The sequence below is a fragment of the Rhincodon typus genome, chromosome 21 (assembly GCF_021869965.1).
Source record: "Rhincodon typus isolate 14 chromosome 21, sRhiTyp1.1, whole genome shotgun sequence".
NCBI classification, from domain to species: Eukaryota; Metazoa; Chordata; class Chondrichthyes; order Orectolobiformes; family Rhincodontidae; genus Rhincodon; species Rhincodon typus.
The window spans coordinates 12,153,893-12,180,209 of record NC_063352.1 but is presented as its reverse complement, the minus strand read 5'-3'; the positions used below and the strand labels follow the sequence as shown (position 1 = coordinate 12,180,209).

Sequence of the window (26,317 nt, the reverse complement as noted above, 5' to 3'; positions counted from 1 at the left end):
CCCTGAACACTGTGGGTAATTTAGCATAGCCAATCCACCTAAACTGCACATCTTTGGACTGTTGGAGGAAAGCCACGCAGACTTGGGGAGAATGTGCAAACTCAACATAGACAGTCGCCTGAGGGCAGGATTGAACCTGGGTCCCTGGTGCTGTGAGCCAGCAGTGCTAACCACTGAGCCACTGAGCCACCCTCTGTTGCTGTCCTCCACAGTTCCTGATGTTCACCCTGGATACGGCAAACATAAAGAAACTTGGGAGCCCCCTTGTCCTCCCAGGAAGGCTCATCCTCCTCCTCCAGGACCAACAGTGGAGGCCTCGCCACTAGAGAATGCCAGCTTGCTCTAAGGTTGCCCCCTGGTCAGTGCCACCTCAGCCCAGGCCTGTAGGAAGGCAATGATCTTCTCCAATCTGCCACTATCTTCTCTCCGATACCTCACGCTCACTCTATCTTTGCTTCTGTATCCACCTCCCACCAAGGCTTCAGTTTCTCCACTCTCACGATGCCCTGCAACATCTTCCCTCACTCACTCTCACCCACCCGAACAGCCCAAGGTGCAGCATTGAAGTGCAGAAGCGTCCTAATTTAATCTAGTCCCATTTACCAATATTTGGTCCATATCCCTCTAAACCCTTCCTATTCTTGGACCCATCCAGATGCCTTTTAATTATTGTAATTTTAACAGCCTCCACCACTTCCTTGTTCCATACACATAAGTTGGACTGAAGGGTCTGTTTCTGTGCTCTATGACTGTATGTCTCTATAAATGACATTATGAAGTGCCACCAGAATTTGTTGATCACAGTATAATATGTGTTGGTCTGCCTGCCAGTTTAGAGGATGAACCTATGTAATTGTGTCATATTCATTGGAATAATACTGTTGTAGATCACCGAGAATGGAAAATATGATTAGTTTGACCCAGGAGTATGTGAAAACCTGTTAGTACTACTTTGAAATAAGCTAATGCAGAAACACTGGATGGAATATGTCTGATTGAAATGTGGATTGTTATATACGTTTAATCACTTGCTTTGCTGAATTGTTATTCATGTATATGGGTCTGAAACAGTTAATACTGCTGAGTGATGTAAGTACTGTCCAGGATGGTGATGGTATATGGTTTTGTAAGTAGTTTAGAATTTCGAAGAAGTGAGACTTAACTTCCTCAAAATCTTTGTAACCTTGTCTATAGTATCAATGGAATTTGTAGCTAGTTGCTAATATGTGATAAACTATTCTTGTTCAATGCATGAACCTCTTCTAGTTAGACCAGGAAGTGTTTATCTTCTATTGCACTGGACCAAACAGGTCCTGTACATCTGTACATTTAAAAAGGATGGTGATCACTATTTCTGACACACTGGGGAGGGGAAAATTCCACCCAAATCTCTTTAATTGTGTGTATAATTGAACCTGATAATTACCTTTCCATTTATTAGCACAACATAGCAGTAGGTAAGTCAGATCGGACTTTTCAATAAAAATGTGAATTAGCTACGAGTGTTCATTATTTTTTCTGTATTTCTGTTAAAACAGCCACCTTTACTCATTTGAATGACAGAGTTTGAAAGTTCCTACATAAATTACCCTGAATGACGCTCCAAAAGGAGAGATCAAACCGGTCTGCATTCAACATACAGTCCACAGTCTACCATGGCCAGTCAGGATATTTTAGATGCTAATGACATTCCCTTGTAAGAATTAAATAATAGAGCGACTGAACAACTGTAAAATCGTGGTTTCTAGACGCCTGAGACTTTGTGAAGCACCAAATGAGATTGTGTGAAATAAACAAACAAGAGGCTGAAAATACTTGGCGGTTCTGGCTGCATCTGCAGAGAGAGAAACAGAGTTAACATTTCAGGTCATGACCCTTTCACCCCTGAATTTCCTCATGGCCTTTCCCACAAACCATCAAGCCCTGGGTGACCTCACTTAAACAGATGAAAGTGAAGACCAGCAGGTCCTGTGCTCTGTGCAGCTTGCAATTCAATCTGTAAGACACTTGGAGCATTGTGGACCAAGCTTACTAAAGCAGAGCTGGATGCAGTTCCTGCACAGTATGGGAGGTATATGAATGAGGAGCGGGAGTAGGCCCTTGATAAGATCACTGCTGATCTGACTGTTGTCTCAACCTTACTTTTCTGTCTACCCTCTTTGATTTCCTTGCCAACCAGAATTCTATTAAACTCTGAAAATATTCAATGATACACCTCTGCTGCTGTCTGAGGAAGACTTTCATCGACTACTGATCCCCCCAAAAGACTTCTCCTTACCTCATCTTCAATGAGACTCCTCATGTTTAAACTGTGTCCTCTAGTTCTAGTCTGTCCCATGAATGGAAAACACATTCCCAGCACCGAGCCCCATCGAGTCCTCTCAGGATCCTAAATGATCTTTCATTCTGCTAAACTCCAACAGACTCAATCCCAGCCGTTTTGTGGCAGAAATCGGTTGCGTAAACCCTCGCTGAAGTAACATAGAAGATTGAGAACATCTGTTTCTGCTGCAGGTACCCAGCATTCTGTGCCTCCTGATCCCTCGAGGAAGTCTGACTCTGGGAAGGTGTAGGCATCGTGTTTCATGCCATGTCTCACTTCGTAGTTACCTAACTCAGCTACAAAGGACCTCCCCAAAATGTGGGGTAAAGACATGCGTGAGAAATATGGTAGAGGTAATGGTCAGTGCAGTGAATGAGCTAAGCCCTGCACTCCCAGTCTACAATTACAGCTTTTGAAAAGCTGCACTGCACTCTAATTTCCATTGTGCCCAGTAGGTCACCCTCATTTTCAGCTGGATTTACAACCAATTTCTACTCCAGTCGTACACAAATAAGTCGAGAGTCTGAAATTCTTGTGGAAGTCTTTCTCCAGGCCATCAGTGGGCAAGACACATTCTGAGTGTAATGTTAGCCCATAACCAGCACAAAGCACTTGAAATAACATTCTTAAAAAAATCCAATGTGGGAACCACTCAGCAAATCAGGCAATGCTGCTTTTCTCAGCCCACACCATGCCATTGAGAGAGTGTCCTGCTCTGGGCTACACCAGCCAGCAACAACGACAGGAAGAGTCTGGTTCCATGTATGTAAGTGCCATGATATTAAAATTAACCAAAGGTTCCATTCCAGATTCCATTTGTTGCTAAGTTTCCATCGAAGTAAAAGCTGTGTAATTGGACAACTGCTTATTAGTTACGTTTTTTAGAAAAATAGTTTTCTTACCAATGGATTGTGGGCCACTGAATAAAAATGCGTTAGTGTAAATATTTTACTATAACTATCAGCCGTTAATTTCAGCGTAATTCCTTCCCTGTGTCTAGGAATAATTTGCTTTTATAAAATTGTGGAGCAATATTATTTGTTCACTCTCCCTCATTTGGGATCTAAAGCTTATTGTGTTTTGACCGAGAATTGTCAGCTGCTTTTCAGATGTTAGTCCATTTCTTAGAAATACGTTTTCCACCCGATTTTAAAAATGTTTGCTGCTCGCTGTGTGGCACTGGAAAATATGATAACGATTGGCAGGATGATGTAAGGATCGACTTGAGATGAGATGCCCTCCAGAATTGAGCAGCCCAAGAATGGCCACTTGGGCAACAACTGCAAAGTAGGATCCAATTGGCAGCTTTGAGGAGAGTGGAGGAGGTGAAAGGGTAGTACCCTCTGATTTGGTAGCGTTTGCCAGAAGCAGCTCATGCATAAAAACAGCAGCTTGTGAACTCAAAGGACCTGAGCCCCAGCCACTGTCCTGTGCTGACTGGAACCAGTTCAGACTGGGTCAGTTCAGAACAAGGGAAATGACATAAGGTACAAGTCTTTATTTGGTGGAAGAGTAATGAGGTAATGCTAACGGTGTCCTTGGGCCAGAACCTAGAATGGCTCGCCAGATGAAACAACAAGATGTAAGACACCGCACAGTTTGGGAAAATAAGGAAAAAGGATAAAAATGAAGGATTTTGGGCAGTGAAAACTCTGGAGATCAACCTTCACCAAAGTGGAGGACCCTATGCTTGGAAGGCTGGAGATTACACTGAGTATCTGGGGAATTGCCTAGCCAGCGTGAGCTCCTATTCTCTCTTACTTTCTGTGACTGTTCAGGGAATGTCTGTGAAACCTAGTGGGCATCCGCATAGATTTTGGTTTTGTATGAATTGCATGCCTGCTTTTAACCCTTTCTGGTGTGAATCGTTTTAACTAAGCAATAAAGTCGATTGTTTGTTGACACAGACTTAACTCTTTTCCCCCTTGTGCCAAGCCAATAACAGTCGTTGAGGGCAGTAACTGGCCAATAGTAGTTGGTTTAGCTCCGTTGCCTGGATAGCTGGTTTGCAGCACAGTGATGCCAACAGCATGGGTTCAAATCCTACACTGGCTGAGGTTACCATGAAGGATTGTCCTTCCCAACCTCTCCCATCGCCTGAGGCATGGCAACCATCAGGTTAAACTCACCACCAGTCATCACTCTCGAACGAGAGAGCAGCCCTCTGGTCTGGTAAGACAAAGGGTGATTTTTAGCTTTTTGCCAGGTTTTTCAAGAAACAATAAACACGCCTTAACTAGCAGACAGAATTTTATTTTGATCATAAAATGAACATATAAAATTTAATTTTTTTCTGATATTTTCCCCATAAAATGTAAGAGAAAGTTTAAATTTTTTGATAAATATGGAGTGTAAGTAAAAGATTACCTTATGTGCAAACAGGGATTTAACCACAGATTTTTGCTTTGATAAACACAAGAGAGTTAAAACAAAGCTTAATTCTAGGCAAGGTGGAGAGGTTTTCATTGCAGACAGTATGGAACACGCTGAATTGCAGTAAACGCCTGGATTTTACAAGATATTCTCATCCGCACTGCCCATATGCTGGAATTTAAAGTGGGTATCCATCCCTCTGGACAGCACTCACAGAGAAAAAGCAGATTTATTACAAATGTTACCTTAACAGCAATTGGCAAAGTAATACATTTGATAAACAGCAAAGTACCCTGTTGGGTTAGTTTGAGCCACAACTCTTTCAAAATAAAAGGACACAATTCAAATGATTTTTGTTGACACGCACGGCAGAAACCTCACCGTAAAACTTAAAAAGCTTTAATTAAAATAAACATTAAAAAAAAGATACAAATGAATTTTCAATTAAGTCACTGAACATTTTCTCAAAACAGTTCTAAATGTAGGCTGGTCTTGTTAAAGAAAGAACTCCTACTTGCACGTAACTTGGTAAATTAATCTAAAAACGTCAAACGGACAAACAGAATATTTCAGTGGTTGAAGGCAGTGACATCTCCAGAGTTTTTCCATTTTACTTCCAATTCCATTTAAATGTGAGGATAAAAGACAAAGCAGTGTTTTTTTTTGCATTCATGTATGTCACTTTATAAGGTGCATTTATCCCTTTTGAATTCACAATTTAAGGCTGTTTGCAGGGCCCAATGGGAAGAAGGAACAAAACCAGATGTTGCCAGAAAAGCTCACCAGGTCTGGCAGTATCTGTGAAGAAAATATCAGGGTTAACATTTCAGGGCCAGTGACCCTTCGTCAGAACTGTTTGGGTCATAGGACCCAAAACGTTAACTCTGATTTTTTCCTTCACAGATGCTGCCAGACCTGCTGAGCTTTTCCAGCAACTTCTGTTTTTGTTCCGGATTTACAGCATCCACAGCTCTTTCGGTATTGACCCAATGGGAAGAAGTGAGGATGTTGTTGCTGTACCGTGCTTTATTGACTTCAGTAAGAACGCCTGCAATGTAGTAAAAGGTCCTGCAGATGTCAGTGTTGTAGGTCTAAAGAGCTAACTAATCCCAGTGTCACATATAGTTCACCGATGATGTAAAGCTGGAGGGTGTTCATGAATATAGCTACAGGTTTCCAAAACACAGTGAAACAGAAACAGCTCCAAATTACACAATGCTCATCATTCAGAAATACCTAGGTTTATGCTTAATATATAGAATATTTTGGAAAGGTACCCCATCCTACAATGATACAACTGTGTTGAATGAATGCACAACCATCCAAAGCCATTGCTTTTAGATAACTCAGAAAACATAATTGCATCTGTGTGGGCACATTACAAAGTGGGGCTTCAGTCTATTGTTTTGCCATTTTGGGAGGGAGCTGAGTGGAGCAAATGTCATCCAACAAATAGGTTGGCAAGGGGGTGGGTCTGGGTGGGATGCTCTTCAGAGGGACAGTGTGGACTCGATGGGCTGAATGGCCTGCTTCCACACTGTCGGGATTCTATGACACCTGGAGAGAGGAAACCCATCACGAAATGGAGAATGTTTAAACAGAAAGGCTAAATTTCGAGAGACAGCATTGTTTTGTCAAATTGTGTGAATTAATAACTGGCAGAGCTTTCCTTTCAGGCCTTTTTGTTAAAGCTGAATTCAATGTAATTTTATTGTTTTATTTATTCATATGCTCCTCTTTTTGAATTCTTTCGCTGCATTTGGGAATTCCCCCTCCTCAACTGTCTCAGGGAACCACCTTCTTGAATTTCCCCCGTCCCCACGGCGACAGGATGATGTGGCATTTCGGAAAGGATGTCCAGGATCTCGACACCCGCATCCCACATCCCCCTGCACCCCACCACCTCCCAACTCCACCTCATATATTTCTCCTGGTTCATAAGAATGGTTCCCAGCAGAATAAAATATCATTTTACATCAAAAACCGCACAATACACAGGCAAGAATGTAATGGAGATGGGAAGCATGACCTTACAATTCATCGATTCAATGGCTACCATTTGACAGAACTCATTTAGACTGAATTTTTTCCCTACCTGTCTGAGAATAAAGGTCAAACATTTCAGAACGAACAAGTATCTCCTTGTAAAACATCACTCACCATCATGTGTTTAGAAAAAGGGCTTCTTCCTCCAATGTAATGCAGTCATTTTCTTTAAATGAACTTGGTGATATTTTCATTTTACCAATGACTGAATTAAATCATCTTTTATCAACCTGTCTACTGGGTTACACAGCAGTGGAGGCATGACTCACTGGCATTTACAAGTGGTTTTCTCTGTGGTTAACTCCCCTCAGGCATGTCAAACGCTTGTGGAAATATAGGTCTAGAAAAACAATTAGTTAAAAAATTACAGTTTTTTTTACTTTTTACATTTTGGAGTGTGGAAAGCCTCTCAAACTGAAACGTGCGCGGTTGCAATTCACAACATTGGCTTGACAAAGCACTTCAAACAGACTGCTTTCAACTGCGCCTCTCTCAGTCTCTCCACACCTTTTCATGAGTAACGTATCTCATCAAAACCCTGAAGACACACTGTGTGCAATGAATTTGAATTAACGTTCCCAGGGGTTTGCCTGTCTGCCCGCTAACAAGTAGAAACTATGACTGGCAGTAAGGGCTGGAGTGTATGAGTGGCCACCAAAAATTCCATTGTTTCCTGTATGACTTATGGGGTAGAGGTGGAGAGGTCGGTTCTCCTTGTGGGAGATCTAGGATCAGAGGGCATCATCTCGGATTGGGTTGCCAATTTCAGACAGAGATGAGGAATTTCTTCCCTCAGGGGGTTGCGAGTCTGTGGAATTCATTGCTACAGAAGGCTGTAGAGGCAGGGTCACTGAGTAAATTTGAGGGTGAAACAGAGTTTTAATCAATGAGGTTGTAAGGAAAAGTGGAGTTGAGGAATATCAGATGATCTCATTGAATGGTAGAGCAGACTTAATGGGCTGAAAGGCCTACTTCAGCTCCTAAATCTCATAGTTGTTTTTTTTAATCGTTCTTTCACTGGATGTGGGTGTCAATTGTTGGATCTGTTGACCATCCCCAATTGCGTTTCACATTGCCCTTGAATGCCAGGCCTCAGTCTAGATCAGTTCTCAGGCAGTTTCACTGTAATTTGTTGGCCTTTCAGTCAAATAGAAATCCCTTTCCATTGAGTTAAGCATGCTGAAAATCAGACCCTGGGAGCTGTTTCCCTTTAAAACACCAGCCACTGTAGTGCACCAAATGTTGTGTAATACACTGTGGATATGGCTCAAATTTTGCTAATGCACTTGGATTATTATAAATACAGGATTGGCTTGTGAATGGGTTGTGGAATTTTGCTTTGTGCTTCACTTTGAGGACAAACAGTCCATTTTCCCACAGGGGCCTTCGGTATAAATGGTTCCAGTAAGCTGGCTGTTACAGCAGGTCGTCTGTAACAATTACCCCCTTAACACCCGCTCTGTGAGATCGATTGTGTGACTCCATGTCAGCCAAGTGACTCCACGTTTCCCCCACCCTCCATCCCACCCCTGGTGAAAGACACAGTTCAAAAGCCGCTGCATTTTAGTGAGTTCAAAATTCAGGGCATTGTGGAATGACCAGTACAATTTTATTCCTAAACCAGTCACCTAAGGGTAACGTAAATGTGGCTGCCTTGAATTTTTGTGGGGGTAGGGAAGTGACCAGGAGAAGCCCATTACGGGAGCATGAAAGGAAGACAAGAGAGAGAGAGAGGAAGAGACAGAGACAGAGAGAGAGAGACAGACAGAGAGAGAGAGAAGTGGGTGAGAGATAGAGTGAATGAGTGACAGACAGAGATAGAAAGATATAAAGTGAGTGAGGAGAAAGGTGTTCATGAATATAAAGGTGGCAGTTTACAAGACAAGCACAGTATTTTTTTAAAGGGAATAATAATCCAGAGAGCTCAAGGTGAGGCTTTGTCTAGCTCAGTGAGCTCCACTGTCATACAAGACACTAACCTAACAAACTTGGTCACGATGCTGCATTCTCCATCGAATACAGGAGTTTCATTGTGCAATACTGCAGCTGAGCAAGAACCATATAGGCACAAACATACAGAGTAGTCCTCTTCTAGGCACACCAGCTTTATGTTTTAAACTCCCCCGAGCTATTGACAGAATGGAATACAGAGAAGATCGTGATGACATGTTACCTTGTTTTGGAATTACAATTCTCTTTCAGTAACCACCTCCACCCCAAATTCCCCTTTCCCCCCCCCTCCCCACCCTCGACCCCAGCCCATTAAACAATCTACATAGAAACTCTCAAACCCCACAGCCTTCCTTTAAAGCGGAAAACACTTTTTTTGTCTCCAGTTCTATCTGAAATACAAAAACTGTACAATGCAGAGGAGATGTTGAAAGCACAGTTTATTCTTGGCTGGCAGGGCGGGTTCTCAGAGATTGTTCTCCACATCTTCTTTGGTGGCTATATTATTCCCTTTTGGCAACCCCTTGTTGATGCCATTGCTCTCGTTTAATCGTCGCACTCTGTAGGTCTCGTAATGGATCTTGTGCGTGACATCTTTCAGATCCTGGAGGTGAGACCTTTAAAAAGGTACAAGGAGGAACAACAAAGTCGGCTATTAACGAAGAAAGAAAACAGCAGCAATCTCCACCAATTTGTTACCAAAACAGGGGAACTTTTCCACAGCATTCTCCACGCGAATGCAATCTGCGTTCTGCAGCAAACCCACACTCAAAGCACCTCAATACTCGACGAGGGGCGATCTCGCTGCACAGGTTTAAATGAGTGGGGTAGGCACAAAGGGCTGAAGGGGCTTGTTAGCTGAAGAGGCTGGAGATAGTACTAGACATGGGCATAGTCTCAGGATAAGGGGATGATCATGTAGAACTGAGATGAGGAGAAATGATTTCATTCAGAGGGTTGTGAACCTTTAGAATGCTGTTTCTGAGTGTTGAAAAGTCTCCAATATTAGAATACTTAAGGCTGGGATAGAGCAGATTGTTTGGACAAGGACTAATGGGAGCAGGAGGGAAAGTGGAGTTGAAGCCCAAGATTGGAGATGATTGTACTGAATGGAGGCCATTCAGTCTACTCCTGCTGTAATGTCCTGTGTTCTAGACCCTTAGTTCTGATGAAGTCAATAAAACACAGTATACGGTAGGCGGGATGCTCTTTGGAGGATCAGCACAGACTCGATGGGCTGATTGGCCTGCTTCTATGTTGTTGGCGGCGGGGGGGTGGTTCTATGATTCTGTGCTATGAATAATATCAAAGAGTGACCAAATCTGCACCTGGTAATCACTCAGATCTTGCCTGTTTGGTGCAACAGTTTATGACTAATTTTTACTCTGGGCTTCAAATATGGATCTGCAAGACTTATTTCAATCTGTTTCAGCAGCACACTGTGAGAAATATATGTTATTTGTGTGAAAACAAATAGTAAGCTGCCTACGTGGCATGTAGTTGCTCTGACTTGAAACAGATTGCAGGTCAAAATGTATTCGAAGCCCAGGGTAAAAACTTCTCCTAAGCTGTGCTCCAATGCCATGGCAGGATTTGAAAAGAGGGACCAGAGCTTCTGTTTTGTGAAATTGAGGGGAAATGTTTTACAGTTCTACTATCAGGCAATGGGCAAACCCTAATGATTAAAAGTCCATTAAAGCCCAGAATACAAATTCTTCGCCTTCCATCTCCATACTGAAAAAAAGACTTCAAAGACAAGCACGGCTAATGAGCCAAAATGATTAGGGTGAGCCCGTTTTGGCTGGGAAGCCATTTGACACACTCAGATCTTTATCAGAGTCTGGTGGGTATATTGCTCTGTTTCACTAGTCATTGCTGATGGACAGGGGCCGTTGCTGTAGCCAAAGGCTAATCACTTGGCCACTCCCTGATCAACTTTTATCTGTCTCTGATCATTTCCACGGTAAAAGCCAATTTCTGCTCTCTGGCTCCTCTGAAAATGTCTGGTCCATCGACTGTTGTTTGTTTAAAAAAAACACATCACATTGCAATAGAAATAACTACTTTTACATGTTTCCTCCACAAAATAATTCTATTTAATATCGTAATAACATAAGAACTAGGAGCAGGAGGAGGCAACTGAGCCGCTCAACCCTGCTCCACCATTTAATACGATCATGGCTGATCTCATCTTGATCTCAACTTTACTTTCCTGCGCACCCTCTATAACCCTCCAACCCCATTACTCCTTAAAAACCTCCCTATCACCTCCTCAAGTCTTCCAGCACCCATCACACTCTGGGATAGTGAATTCAACAGATTTATAACTCTTTGAGAGAAGTAATTTCTCCTCATCTCTGTTTAGGACTGAGTTGAGGAGGAACTTCTCCCTAAAGGGTTATGAATCTGTGGAATTCCCTGCCCAGTGAAGCAGTTGGGGCTATCTCATTGACTGTTTGAAGGCAAAGATAGATAGATTTTTGAATAGTAAAGGAATTAAGAGTTATGACAAGTGTGCGGCTAAGTGGAGCTGAATTCACGAGAAGATCAGCCATGATCTTGTCAAATGGTGGAACAGGCTCAAGGGGCCAGATGGACTACTTCTGCTCTTATTTCTTATCTAAATCTGCTATCCTTTATTCTAAAACAATGACCTATTGTTCAAGATTGCCCCACATGACAAAACATCCTTTCTACATCTACTTTGTCAATCCCTCTTAACATCCCATATTCCTCGATCTGATCTCTTTTATTCTTCTAAACTCTTGGCCTAAAGTGCTCAGTCTCTCCTCATAAGACAAGCCTTTCATCTCTGGACTTAATTTAGTGAACCTTTTCTTAAGTGTCTCATGTGCAAAACCTTTTTGGACAGGATTATAGTGGGTCAGCTGAAAACACTAAAGCTTTGCTCTGCATTTTGAAGGATCGATGGAGGAATGGATTTTAATTTATTTTGGTGAGTGTTGCCAAACAAAGAGACCTTGGAGTGTAGGTTAATAGTTCCTTGAAGGTGGGTCACAGGTAGACAGGGTAGTGAAGAAGGCACTTGGTACACTTGCCTTTATTGATCTGAGTATAGGAGTTGGGAGGTCATGTTGAAGCTGTCTGGGTCATTGGATAGGCCACTTTTGGAATACTGCATTCAATAGGAAAGACGTTGTTAAACTTGAAAAGGTGCAGAAAAGATTTACAAGGATGTTGCCGGAGTTAGTGGGTTTGAGCTATAGGGAGAGGCTGAATAGGCTGGGGCTATTTTCCCTGGAGCTTCCAAGGTTGAGGGGTGACCTTATAGACATTTACAAAATCATGAGGGGCATGGGTCGTGTGAATAACCCCAGTCTTCTTCCCAGAGTAGGGGAGTCCAAAACTAGTGGGCATAGTTTTAAGGTGACAGGGGCAAGATATAAAAGGGACCTGAGGGGCAACTTTTTCATGCAGAGGGTGGTGAGTGTATGGAATGAGCTGCCAGAGGAAGTGGTGGAGGCTGGTACAATTACAATATTTAAAAGGCATCTGGATGGGTATATGATTAGAAAGGGCTTAGAGGGATATGGGCCAAATGCTGACAAACGGGACTAGATTAATTTAGGATATCTGGTCGCAATGGGCAGGTTGGACTGAAGGGTCTGTTTCTATGCTGTACATCTCTGAGTGTATGAGATTAAAAGTATAATTACAAATAGATAAGGCCATAAAGAAAACTAATGGAATAATGGGTTTTATGTCAAGTGGCTTAGTATCTAATATTGAAATTTGATGGCAAATATTTATATAAAAACTGAGGAAAGACCTGAAAGATTGGGACTGTTTTTATTAAAATGGATCAGGGGATTTGGTGATTTGATATGAGCAGTTCAAAATGGTGAAGGGCTAGGACAGAGTTCATGGAAAGACCATGAGGGGTCGTAAGGGCATGGAGATAAGGGACTAAATGTGGGGCAATCTGTTTACGTGGAGACCGTGAACTGCAATATGTCAGAGTTTGTGATTGAAGCAGAGACTTCCAAAGGAAGGAGGAGGAAAGCAGCATGGGAGCAGATGGAAAGACACATGAAATAAGGACCAATGGTTACACTGGAGGGCAAGCCACAATACAGACTGTTTGGAAAGGTCTATGTTTGTATTGAAATTCTATGTACAGAGACCTCGGCAGCTTCTATACTGCTTCTGTTAGAGTGAATTGACCTTGGACATTTACATGTCTAAATTTGGATCTTCCTAACCCAGAGGCAGAACTGCAGACTCATAAAGAAACAGCGCCCGCTCTCGGAATGCAACAGTGAATGCTGCAATCACATGTTCGCCTCCTGCAGTCGGAACTCCAACCCTGCTGTTATAAACGTGTTTATAGACAGGTTACAACTGGGCCAAGAGCAATCATTTATCATCATTACCTCTGTACCAGACACATTTCAGCAGTAACACCTGCATTTTTGTCCACAAACAATGGAATTAAAATGAGCATTTGTAATGCATTTGGAATCGCTCTGAGGTGTTTCTTTGTTGTTGTGATAATAAATCAATAAACTTGTTTCTCACTGGTGCTTCTGAGAGATGAAGGGAAGGTTGTGTTGTAGGTGCAGTGTAAAACGTGGGAGCAAATTACTGCAGATGCTGGAATATGTGCTGAAAACAACAAAATGCTGGAGATCACAGGGGGTCAGACAGCATCCATGGAGAGAGAGAGAGCAAGCTAACGTTTCGAGTCTAGACTTGAAACGTTAGCTTGCTCCCTCTCCATGGATACTGCCCGACCCAGTGTGACTTTCAGTATAAAGGGGGTCAGTTAGCTGGACAGCTGGTTTTAATAAAAAGGGATGCCAACAGCATGAGTTCAATTGCTGTACTGGCTGAGGTTACCATGAAGGGGTCACCTACTCAACACCCTTTCCCTCACCTCTGAAGAGTTCTGACCCTCAAGTTAAACCACCACCCCTCTTCTCTCTCCAAGGAGACAGCAGCCCCATGGTCTGGTAAGAGTATGGTGACTTGACCTTTATGCTGAGGGGGAGAAATGGAGTGGGTGTGCCATACATAGTCTTTTGGCAATGACGTGGGCAAAATACCATGCCAGGAAGATTGAGGAGAAGGAATCGAGGCTTGTAGAAAACTGGGCTTAAAAGCAGATAATGAGTGACCAAAGTCAAGGACAGTTTGTCAGAGTGGCTCAGCAGATATTTACAGCACAGAAGGCAGCCATTCAGCCCATCATGTCTGTGCCAATCAGCAAGAATCTGACTACATTATTCTCATTTTCCAGCTTTTGGACGATAGACCTAGAGGCTACAGCAATGCAAGTGAATATCTAAATGCCACTTAATTGTTATGAGAGTTTCTGACCCCTCAACCTAATAATAAAGAATTAATGTTTGTAATTGTAGTGCAGTGGATGTTGTCTCCATGGATTTTAATAAGGCATTTGACAAGGTCCCAAAAGGCAGACTGGTCAAAAAAGGTAAAAGCCTGAGGGATAATAGGGTAATGTGTTGAACTGGATCCAAAGTTGGGCTCAGTAAGAGTAAACTAGGGGAATGGTCATTGGCTGCCCTTGCAAATAGAAAGCTGTTTCAAGTGGTGTTCTCCAGGGTTCAGTGTTGGAACCCTACCGTTTGTTTTACACATTAACAATTTGGACTTGAACATGGGAGGGCACAATTAGGAAATTTGTAGACGACACAAAAATTGACTGTGTATTGGATAGTGTAGAGCATAGCTGTAAGTTCCAAAATGTTATAGATGGGTTGGTGGGGTGGACAGGAAAGTGGCAGATGGAGTTCACCTCTGGTATTGTGAGATAATGTATTTAGGGAAGTCAACCAGTAAAAGGGAATGCACAATAACTGGGAATATACTGAGAGGGGTAGGTGAAGTGAGAGATCTAGGTGTACAAGTGCATTGGTCCCCAAAGGGAGCAATGCAGGTAGATAAAGCTGTAAGGAAGGCATATGGGATGCTCTCCTTCATTGGCAGAGGTATAGAATACAAAAGTAGAGATATAATGATGAAACTGTATAACACACTGTTGAGGCCACAATTGGAATATTGTGTGCAGTTCTGGTTACCACATTACAGGAAGGATGTAATTGATCCAGAGAGAAGGCAGAGAAGATTTACTAGAATGTTGCCAGGGCTGGAGAATTGTAGTTATGAAGAGATATTGGAGAGGTAAGGGTCGTTTTCTTTGGAACAGAGAAGGCTGAGGGGTGACATGATTGAGGGATACAAAACTGTGAAGGGTAAAGATAAAGTAGACAGGAGGAACCTGTTTCCCTTGGCAGAGAGTTCAAAAACCAGGCATCATAGATTCAAGCTAAGGGGCAGCAGGATTAGAGGGGATGTGAGGAAAACCGTTTACGCAGAGGGTGGTTGGCATCTGGAATTTGCTACCTGAGTTAGTGTCAGAGGCAGAGACCCTAAACTCTATTAAAACGTACCTGGATCTGCATCTTAAGTGCAGTAAGATGCAGGGCTATTGGCTGCGTGCAGGAAAATGGGATTAGAAAGGCCAACTGGGTTTGGTTTGGCATGGATAAAATGGGCTGAATGGCCTCTTTCTGTGTATCATTTCCATGTTAACAGTTTTGGAGCATAAGAGCCCTATGTATGTTCCATCTATCTTGCTGGTTTCTGTTTGACAGTAATATTGGTTGGTTGTGTATCAGATATAGTTAATATTTTTCTCCACATCCTTATAGTCCTTTTTAGTATGTGCATGCATATGGCGGTTTTAGACCTAAATTTATATCCAGCGAATAACTTGGAAATGATGTATTTAATTGTACAGGTGATAATGTAAACCTAAGTTTACTAAATGTGTTTTGTGGCAGGCCATCAAGTAAATGTAATTTGCTTTTAATTAATTAGGTGCGTTATTGATGAGTTTGTGTCATGCAAAATCTGGCCTTTTAAGATTATTATGACAGACAGCCATGACAAATGAAATTTGATATCCCGAGACACAGGGGAATGAAAAAACAGTACTTAAAACATCACTGACAACATCCAGATGCACTCCTTTCTAGGAGATCAAGTCCATCTGTTTGAAAATTTGCCACTGAAAAAAAAACACAAGTGAATAGGCTTTTCCTTTATTAAAATGTGTGGAAAAATGCACAGGCATTAATTACATCGATACAGGCCAGGCTGCAGGATCCAAAATTATGTAAGTGAACAGTAAAATTAACAGTTTGCCTTGAAGTTCCACATGCATCAGAAAGCAATTAAAACCAAATTAAACACAGATTGCTTCAGGGAGAGAAAGCAGGGCCAAAGCTGGAGAAAAGAAAAAAAATCTGAGCTGCTGGAAAATTGGGGCACCACACGTTTTTACTAACTGTGGCACAAATGGGATGTTTGAAGGGAAGGGAATGTAGTATTTCAGTTGCTGTAGATATCAAAAGGCAAAAGGGTAAAGCCATGTAGTCCTCCCAGCTGCTTTCCTCATTGCAGGGAGACAATTGGTGGTGGTTTAACCAAAGGGTCACCATGTCTCAGGCACAGAGAGAGAAGAAAAGTCCTTCATGCTAATCTCAGGGGGTGCAGGAACTGAACCCACACTGTTGGTATTACTCTGCATTACAAACCAGTCACCAATTTAACTTAGCTAAACCAACCACTAGCTGTAGATGCATCAAAAATAAAATCTGGCCATAAAGTGCTTTGGGATGCTTTGAGGTTGGGAGAGCTGCTGTATAAATTCAAATCTTCTATTTTACATTATTTAAAGTCAGAAGTGTACTCGTTTGATATCAGAAAGCTGTTTGCGACTGTGAAAAACATAATCCACTGACAATCATAAACCCAGTGGGAGCACACAGGGACAACACACAGCTTTCATAATTGTGTAAATAGCTGAGAAAAGGAAGATTTATGAAAAGGAGGGAAATGTACACGGTGAGTAATGTGAAGCTACTGTGGGAGATAGAGGTAACATACAGGATAACATGAGTAAGTAGGAATGGAAAGTTTCTGACAAGGAAGAATGGGGTTGCGCGAGGCACTGGATCCACAGGAAGGCAGAGGTAGAGAGATGCAGAATGAGGGGGTGGTGGATGGTGATGATACAGGTATATCTGCATGGTAGGTCTCTGACAGGCACAGACTGCCTGTAAAGGAGATAACAGTCCCCCAGCCCGAATGCGTTCTGCCACAGGCAGCCTGATGGCCCGATCTCTCAGGTCACTGAGCGTCCCCACCTGGGAATCCCAGGGCCAGTGGGAGGAGGTCCCTTAACTGGCCTCACTGAGCTCTCAGTTTGGCCCATTGGTGAGCAGGCCGATGTCAAATCTGCTATGGAGGTTGGCATGGCACGGCTACCATGGCAACCAAGCACCCTCACACCCCAACCACTGACGTGCCTCGGGATCTAATTTCTCCGCCCAACTATTTCTCTCTGTTTCCTAAATGGCCACAGGCTTTGTCCAAGTATCTTGTATGAAAAATAAATAGGGACGGAACGCATGACTTTAACATGGAGACTAAATCATATCCACGTGCCCTTATCAATTGTCCTCTGGGCTCTTGCTCAGGACACTTGACCTTTAAATCACGTTTGCAACAGGAACATTCAGCTCATGAATTTATGGTGTGTGTATCTTTGCTACCAGTAAGGTAGGTCATTGTTGCATCTAGGCCACTCACGTTACTTTGAGTAAATACAATGAGTTGCTGCCGTGCTGTAGGGCAGGGATTCCCAAAGTGGGGTGAGGCTCAGGATCCCAAATGGGGCAGAAGTCAGCCATTTAGCCCATCGAGCCTGCTCTGCCGTTAAACCAGATCGTACCTGACTTGATAATCCTCGACTCCACTTTCCTGCCTTTTCCCTGTAACTTTTGATTCACTTCCTGATTAAAAATCAGTCTCAGCCTCGAATATGGGATCGCAAATGGAAGCACAACTTGATAGTGACTCTTGTGAGCAATGTCACAGGAGATGCTACTAGAACTTGCTCTAAAATATCAACGCTTGCATTCTTTATATTTTTGCTACTTGTTGTCCCAGCAATTCCCCATTGGTTTCATGCACTGTCGTCCGATGATGGGGCACCTAGATTTTGTTTGACTGTTGAAGGCTGGAGACGAACTTTGACCTGTACAAATGCTGTTGCACAATACAATGATTTGGCCTCATGGACTGGAGGATCATCTTACCTGATCAGCAGATCCCTTAGATTTGCAAATTCACAGTGTGCACCGTTCTCAACTGGAAGAGGCAAAGAGACCAAATCAGCAAGGGTCCAGAGAATCAATATAATTATCATCAGGTTTCACAGCACAATGCTTCAATTAAATGACTTTACAAACTGTGCCCCTTTTGATTGATAATAATAATGATTAAACCACAGTAAAAGCATTTCCATTCTGTGTGTAGTTTGAGTTCACATTGCTCTCATTCAATGGGAAAAGGATAAAGATCCTGAGACCATTTATTCTTCTAAATTACATAGTCTGGGAATTCAGGTACCAATGTTCCTGCAAACATGTAATTATAAAAGAGTTACTGCTGATAAAAGACAATTCTCAAGTTCTGTACCTACTACCAAATGACTAATTACAGAAAAAGCCAAACTCTATATTCCCTTTAGGAGAGAGGTGAAGTGTTTCTAGTATTTATAGTTTGAATCAGAAACTTGAGAATTAGACACTAGAAAAGACTCAGATTAATTGCACACTGGCAACTCTATTTCTTGTGACACAGCATGGCTTCCCAGTTAAAGTATCAACACACAAACACCTTTCTTGGTGACAGTCCTTAAAAGGCAGCAAGTTGAATAAACATGGAGGAGAGAGGGAGAGATCCAGTTCTAATAGAGCTTCACAGTGTGCCTTACCTGTATGTACAGCAGCATGCGCAAGTGGGGAAAAGGCACGAGCGTGATGCATTATGTCCTCTCAACTTAATTGATGAATGACACATTGAGGACCTATTTTCACTTGTGGACAGCCATGTTACCAAGGTAGCATTCCTATAATTCTCTAATTCACTAACGGGAATTACAATAATGGCTTTTGTCAATGACATGTACAAGGTACCCAATCAGCAAACTCTAAAGTGTCTAATGTTTATGTCTGGGGTTAAAATTGATTCAGAGATAGTGGGAACTGCCGATGCTGGAGAATCTGAGATAACAAGGTGTGGAGCTGGATGAACACAGCAGGCCAAACAGCATCAGAGGAGCAGGAAAGCTGAGGAAAAATTTTTCTGAAGAAGGGTCCAGACCCGAAACGTCAGCTTTCCTGCTCCTCTGATGCTGCTTGGCCTGCTTTGTTCATCCAGCTCTACACCTTGTTATCTTTAATGTTTATGTCTAAAGTGTTTATGCTCACAGCTGTTGAAAGACCCATCTCCACAGGCTGTTAAAGCTGACTGGAATGAGATCAGACGATGGTGCCCGAGGAGCTACTTTAGGAGATTAAATGTGAAGCAATCCTCTGATTTGTTACTACCCTATTGGTCACAATCATATAATTCAGAACTGGGGATTAGTTTAGCTCAGTTGGCTGGTTTGTAATGCAGAGTAACATCAACAGCATGGGTGCAATTCCTGCACTGGCTGAGGTTACAATGAAGGACTCTCCTTCTCATCCTCTCCCCTCACCTGAGGTGTGGGGACCCTCAGGTTAAACCACCACCAGTCATCTCTGTCTAATGAGACAGCAGCCCTATGGTCTGGTAAGACAATAGTGACTTTACCTTCACTAATTCAGAACCACCACAGGCTTGTGAACAGATGTTAGCCAATTAGATTGGACTTGACTTTTGCCAACTCGACCAAAAGGAAAACATTAATTGACTTTGGAGTCATAGAGTCATACAGCACGTAAACACACCCTTCTGTCCAACTCAATGTCGACCAAGTTTCCCAAACTATACCAGTCCTATTTGCCTGTGCTTGGCCCATATCCCTCCAAACCTTTCCTATTCATGCACCTGAGCCAACTGCCTTTTAAATGCTGTAACTGTACCTGTACCTACCACTTCCTCTGGCCGTTCATCCCACATATGAACCACCCTCTGTGTGAAAACGTTGCCCCTTCAAGTTTGGTGTTATTGTGAAATTAATGCAATTCAGGACTCGAGTCACAGTACCACTGAGAATGAGACTGCATTTTGTGAATGAAATAGTTGGGCCAAAGCGAGACTGTGGCAAGTTACATTCTCAAATTAAAGGAAATCTCTCGCCAGTTCTGTGGATATGAAGCAAGCTTAAAAACTGACCACTGAGACACATCCACAGGAGGCCTAAACAGCAATAAAATCCAGAGCAGGCTTTTGAGCAAAGACAGTCAGCTGACTTTGAAGAATTGAGGCTGGCGATGATGGAAATGACAGAAAGAGAGAACTGCAAATCACGAGGGAATTCTGCTCCTTGGCCAGCAGAGGGGGGACGTTTACCAGGTTTCAGAGGGGTCTGAGAGCCAGAAATTCGGCCTGTTTCTATGTCCCCATTCCCAGTCAAAGATCTATTCCTGTGTGAAAAGTAAGTCATATCAGCACAGCAGGATGGAAGCTCAAGATTGTGGTAAAGCTGCAGGTTGCACTAGGTGGAGTAGACAGCGATGTAAAAAAAGGAGTAGACAACAACGAGATAAAGGAAAAGTGAGAGATTTGACTCATCACCTCCACTCCAACCTGTGGCCAACAGAGCCCAACACTTCACTTACTGATGAGGGCCTCTGTCGAACTCCTGCATTGCTGCCTAGTGTTGGGTTAACAGATTGAGAGGATTCAGGGACATTTGAGTGTTTGCTATTTCTTGTGTATTGCACTGGACAAGACTAACACCTCCTTATTGCAGGCACCAGTTATTGAAGCATTTGATTTACATCTGACCAACTGCAGAGCAGCAGAGAAATAGTAATATGCCAACATGCTCAGATAATGCAATATACGACAGTAATGCTCAAGTATCCCATAAGTGAACATGGATCTCGCTGTATCCAAATAACATGGTCTACCTATCTATGCTGCACAGTGTGGATCAAAAGTTAAAGCTCACAAAATTCATTCACTTTCAATGAAATATATCGACAGGTACAAATTTCTAAGCTGCCAAACTACAATAAATTCATGTTGATCCACTACCTCCTGACTACCAACTGTCACCTCAATCCATAGTAATCCTGTACAAAATACGTCTCAAAACATTTCTTGTATTCAATGAGTAATAAAGAAGCAAAATCAGAACATTAAGACATTTTTACTGTTACAAACAATGTATACTCCAGGTGAATGCAAATTTGGAGCATTTTATGACTATTTCATTCACGGATTTCATGAATGTTTTCAGCAGATATTGGTCTCTGTGCAACCCGGAAAGCACCAGGTAGTATGTTCTTATTTATTTCATGGTGACACCTTGCTGTGCCCAGATGGTATAGCATGTGTCTTTTATGATGGTTTTGCCAACTTAACGGGGAAAACACAATTTCAAAAGAACACTGTTCTCATCTTTCAAGTCAGTGACAAAGTGAGGTGTGCAGAATTAATTTCAAATCAAAAACAGGCCTGGACTGTGTGGTACGACAATATTTAGTTTAATCTGTGTAAAGACAATTCCTGATGATCAGTGATATGAGTTTATAACCCTGTGTCACACAAGAGTACTCACGACGTTGTAGCAGTTAAATAAAGGTTTGCCATTAAGTGGCAAATACTTCAGTGACTGTCCCAAACCTGACACAGCAGAATGCAATGTTAAACCTGTCCAGTCTTCAGCTTGCAGACTGCTTTAGTTTTTCAGATTTCAGCCTGGTGCTAGATTTTCGAAGGCGAGAACAAAAATTGCTGGAAAAGCTCAGCAGATCTGGCAGCATCTGTGGAGAGAAATCAAAGTTAACATTTTGGATCTCTCCACAGATGCTGACAGATCTGTTGAGCTTTACCAGCAATTTCTGTTTTCGTCTCTGATTTACAGCATCTGCAGTTCTTTCGGTTTTTAGCTAGGATTACGGAAGTCGGTTGACACAAGTCAGAGGACTGCAATCAAACGTATTTCAACCTCAGAGATCTTCAGTTGTTTGTTCATTCACCACAATAAGCTTTCTACATAGTCTTAGCTGACTGCTGTGGCGTTGAGCACCTGACCAACGCCACCTCTTGCTGGCAGATCTGACCCCACCCCCAACCAGCCTTCCTCACACCCTGTCTGACCCAATCTCTCCACCCACCCTGACCTTTCATAAACGGGCACCATTTGCCTGGCCGCCTTCCATCCTGCACCCCACCCAAGTCACTTGGGTTCTTACCCATTTGGCACCCTACACCTTAGCCAGCTGGCAACTTACCCACCTAGCACCATACTTACCTGGCATATAACCTATCACTGCCTACTGCTCCTCCCCCGCAAGCCTATCTAGCACCCTACCCTCCCTGAAACTTAGCTTCTGTACTAAGCTTTGTCAAAGTGGTCATGTGTGATTGTGGATCTTTACAGTTCAGAGTGCAGCAGCTGACTGCTGGGAAAGGGGGCAATGGTTTACCATCCCTTCCACAGTTCTGTGGTACGAGAGAATTGGCAGAATGGAAGAACGACTCTGCATTTCTGAGGGATTAGAAACGCAGGGCTCAATCCTTTTGAGAAAAGGAGGGGCAGAGTGGCAATCTGCAGGAGACTGCTACTTCAGAGGAAACCCCACCCATTGCTGCCACTTTTGGAAGTTTAAAGGGCTAACTCTGAATATCTAGGTTGCAAGCTTTCAACAATGTGGCTCAGTGGTTAGCACTGCAGCCTCACGGTGCCAGGGATGTGGGTTCAATTCCACTCTCGGGCGACTGTGTGGAGTTTACACATTCTCCCTGTGTCTGCGTGGGTTTCCTCCAGGTGCTCCAGTTTCCTCCCACAGTCCAGGGATGTGCAGGTTAGGTGGGTTAACCATGGTTTGAAAACCCCATGTGGGGTTACAGGGTTGAGGTGGGTCTGGATGGGATGCTCTTTGGAGGGTCAATGCAGACTCAATGGGCTGAATGGCCTCTTTCTGCACTGTAGGCATTCACACTTCTTGACAGAAGGGAAACAGCAAGGAGGACTGACACAGAGATAAAATGAGGGCACCCCAAACAGTACAATGCAAAAGAGGAAGCAAGATTACCTTTTCAGAATAATTTCACAATTTTCTATCGCAGTGTGGAACATCAAAAGGGAGATACGACTGTGTATTTCCTTGCCGTCTGTCTGTATAATGTGTTTAGTTTTTTGCTGCTCATTAAGCAAGTTCAAGAAGAAAAATTGGCAGGGGCTCAAGCATAATTCAAAAATACTGGACAGCAATAACATTTCACTGTCAGTAAGATATACACCTCCTTAACTTTAAACCATTAGGCTACATCAGTATTTAACATATTGATTTCCTGTTGCTTTTAATGGTAGTCTCCCAGATGGATATTTAGTGAGTAAAAACCACATATAACAGTTACTAATGAGCACACAGTTTTTTTGTTAAATTAACTTAATTTGTAGCGTAATAATTCATTGAGGAAAAGGCTCATTACATTGCTAAAAAGTGTTATGTCCACATTTTTTCTACGGATTATGCAGCAGTTTCCAACATAACGACAACAATGACATTTTAAAAGCGCTTAATTGGCCATGAACATGTTTGGAACCAGTCTGGTGCTATATAACACAAGTCTTCCTTATTTCTTAGATTGTGAAAGTTGATGTTGCTTTCAGACTTTGTCAACTCAGATGATCACAAACTTATGTGACTAGTGATAGGTACATTGTGGCCCTGCTCCAACTTCAGGCTGGAGTTAAAAAGACTGTCTGAGGAATCGAACAAACAGCAGCTTGTAACCAGTATATCATGGCCCCACTGTGTCACTGTAAACTCCTGGGTGACGTTGAAATCTGACCCAAGCACTGGTTTCAGTGTATGAACGCCGAGTCAGCCGAACCTTGCTCTCAATTAAACAGAACAGAATTTCTCAGAAATCTTCTCCTCAGAAGAAAAAAACTAATAGGTTTGGTAAAAGAACCAAAGACAGCACAAAAACCTCTTCCCCAACACAAGTGCGCTGTTGTGATCCTGAAAACACTGCCTGAAAAGGGTGCAGGAAGCAGATTTGATACCAACCTCTGAAAAAGAATTGGATATAAATTGGACTAAAGGAGAGGGAGTATGGCTGGGTCGGTCAGCTCTATCAAAGAGCCAGCCCAAGCACAGAGGGCCAAATGGCCTCCAGCCTGCATTATAGGCTGTATTGCTCTTTGATTCTATGAAAACTCTGTGATTTACTTCTATTCTGGACTATGTGAACAAATACCTCACAGTGAATCTTAGCCTTCAACTTTCTGAATTCAGGAACTTGTCTGCCACTTAACCTGGTTTGTCGTTGTAGTTTATCTGGGGAGTGGGACTAAATAGATTACTTTTTGAATGTGATGACAGCCATATTGGACCAAATAACTTGCTTTTGTGCTGCACACAAAGCATAAAAACCTGAGAACAATGGATCATTTAGTGTCTAAATTAAAGTAAAAATCTCACCTGACAATTTCATTTTGAGAGAGGTAACCAGGCCTTAAGCTGCTGCACCTCTCTCTCTGGATTGAGCTTCTCCCATTGGCTCCTGCCACTTAGTTGTCCCTTCATGGATTCTACACCATCTGGATTCTCTACAATGCTGTGTGTCTCTGTTTGCACCTCAGCAGGCTGCACTGCCTCACTACGCTGCTACAGTTCTTAATGTCTTTCATTCCTAGTTTGTTCTTAACCCAGACCAAGAGGCAGCATGGTGGCTCAGCGGTTAGCACTGCTGCCTCATAGCGCCAGAGACCGGAGTTCAATTCCAACCTTGGATGCCCTCTGCGTGGAGTCTGCACATTCTCCCTGTGTCTACATGGGCTCCCTCTGGATGGTCTGTTTCTGCCCACAATCCAAAGATGTGCAGGGTGGATGGTTTAGCCATGCTAAATTGCCCTATAGTGTTCCAGGGATGCATAGCCTAGATGGATTAGCCATGGGAAATGCAGGGTAACAGGGATAGGAGAGGGTCTGGGTGGGATGCTCTTCAGAGGGTTGGTGTGGACTCAATGGGTTGAAGGGCCTGCTTCCATGCTATACAGATTCTATGACCCTAAGGCTCTTCCAGGCTCCTCGTTAGCATGAGCACTTTACCTACACTTAAGTACCCCATGCTAAATACTGTGTTTCTCTTCAGCTCCTCTTCCAGTCTTGTCCATATGTTTTTCTCTGTCTCTCAGTTCTGCTGATGTCAGATAAGCTCCTTCATGATATTATTATCAAAGTAATACTCACATCCCACTATAGTACACCTGCTAATGGGCCAGCTCTACAATCCACCCATTTTCTGATTTGATTTACCAGGATTTACAGCTGGGCCTCTTCACAATGTAAGATGATGGGAAGGCAAAGGAGCAGAAGTCGGCCATTCGGCCCATGAGACTGCTGTGCCATTCAATGAAATCATAACCCTCAAATCCACTTTCCTGTCTTTTACCCACAACCTTTGATAGGCCTTACTGGTTCAAAATCTATCTCAGTCTTGAATATACTTAATGACTAGTTGTTTTAGTTACAGAGAGAGGCTGAACAGGCTGAGGCTATTTTCCCTGGAGTGTTGGAGGCTGAGGGGTGACCTTATAGAGGTTTATAAAATTATGAGGGGTGTGGATAGGGTGAATAGCCAATGTCTTTTCCCCAGGGTGGGGGAGTCCAAAACTAGAGGGCATAGGTTTAGGGTGAGAAGGGAGAGATTTAAAAGGTGTCTAAGGGGCAACCTTTTCATGCAGAGGGTGGTGCGTGTATGGAATGAGCTGCCAGAGGAAGTGGTGGGGGCTGGTAGAATTACAACATTTAAAAGGCATCTGGATGGGTATGTGACAAGAAGGGTTTAGAGGGATATGGGCCAAATGCTGGCAAATGATTCTAGGTTAGATTGGGATGTCTGGTTGGTGCAGATGAGTTGGACTGAAAGGTCTGTATCTGTGCTGTACGACTCTATGACCCAGCCACTACAGCCCCCTGTGGAATTTCCTCCTCATCTCAGTCCTGAATGGGTGACCCCTTACTCTGAGATGATGCCCTTTGGTCCTAAGATTCTCCTACAAGGGGATATAACCTCTTTGCATCGATCCTGTCCAGCCCCTTTAACCTTATGTTTCAATTTGATCTGCTCTCATTGTGCTAAACCCTATCGACAACAAGCCCAACGACTCAACCTCTCTTCATAACACAATCTATCTATACCCAGAATCAACCTAGTGAACCTTCTGCCTACAGGGGTAGTATACCTTTCTTTAGATAAAGGGCCTAAAACCATTCACACTATTCCAGCTGTCTGACTAGTGCCCTGTATAGTTTTAGCAAGACTTTCCTATTTTTCCACTCCATTCCATTTGCCTTCTTTATGACCAACTGAACTTGGATTCTAGTGTTTTGTGAATTATGCACGAGGTCCTTGTGTCTGTGTGGGTTTCCTCCAGTTTCAGTATGGCAATGTTGCACCATGTAATATTCAGTGTATATGCACGACTGTATATTTTTAAGCCATGCTAGTATTGCACAGTAAAAACACGATCTTCAAAGTCCAGAGATAGTAGGAACTGCAGATGCTGGAGAATCCGAGACAACAAGGTGCAGGGCTGGATGAGCACAGCAGGCC

At 42.9% G+C, this 26,317-nt stretch overlaps 1 protein-coding gene across 1 annotated transcript in view; it reads right to left on the bottom strand.

The window, feature by feature from the left end:
* Positions 1-9,114: 9,114 nt before the first annotated feature.
* Positions 9,115-26,317, bottom strand: part of LOC109914794 (neuronal-specific septin-3-like) — a 149,326-nt gene continuing 132,123 nt past the window's right edge. The window contains exons 8-10 of the mRNA XM_048609683.1: positions 20,087-20,231; positions 17,842-17,893; positions 9,115-9,309 (exon numbers count right to left, since the gene is read on the bottom strand). Of these exons, the coding sequence (XP_048465640.1) occupies positions 9,159-9,309; positions 17,842-17,893; positions 20,087-20,231 (348 nt within the window). The 3' untranslated portion in view covers positions 9,115-9,158. The remainder of the gene's footprint in view (positions 9,310-17,841; positions 17,894-20,086; positions 20,232-26,317) is intronic.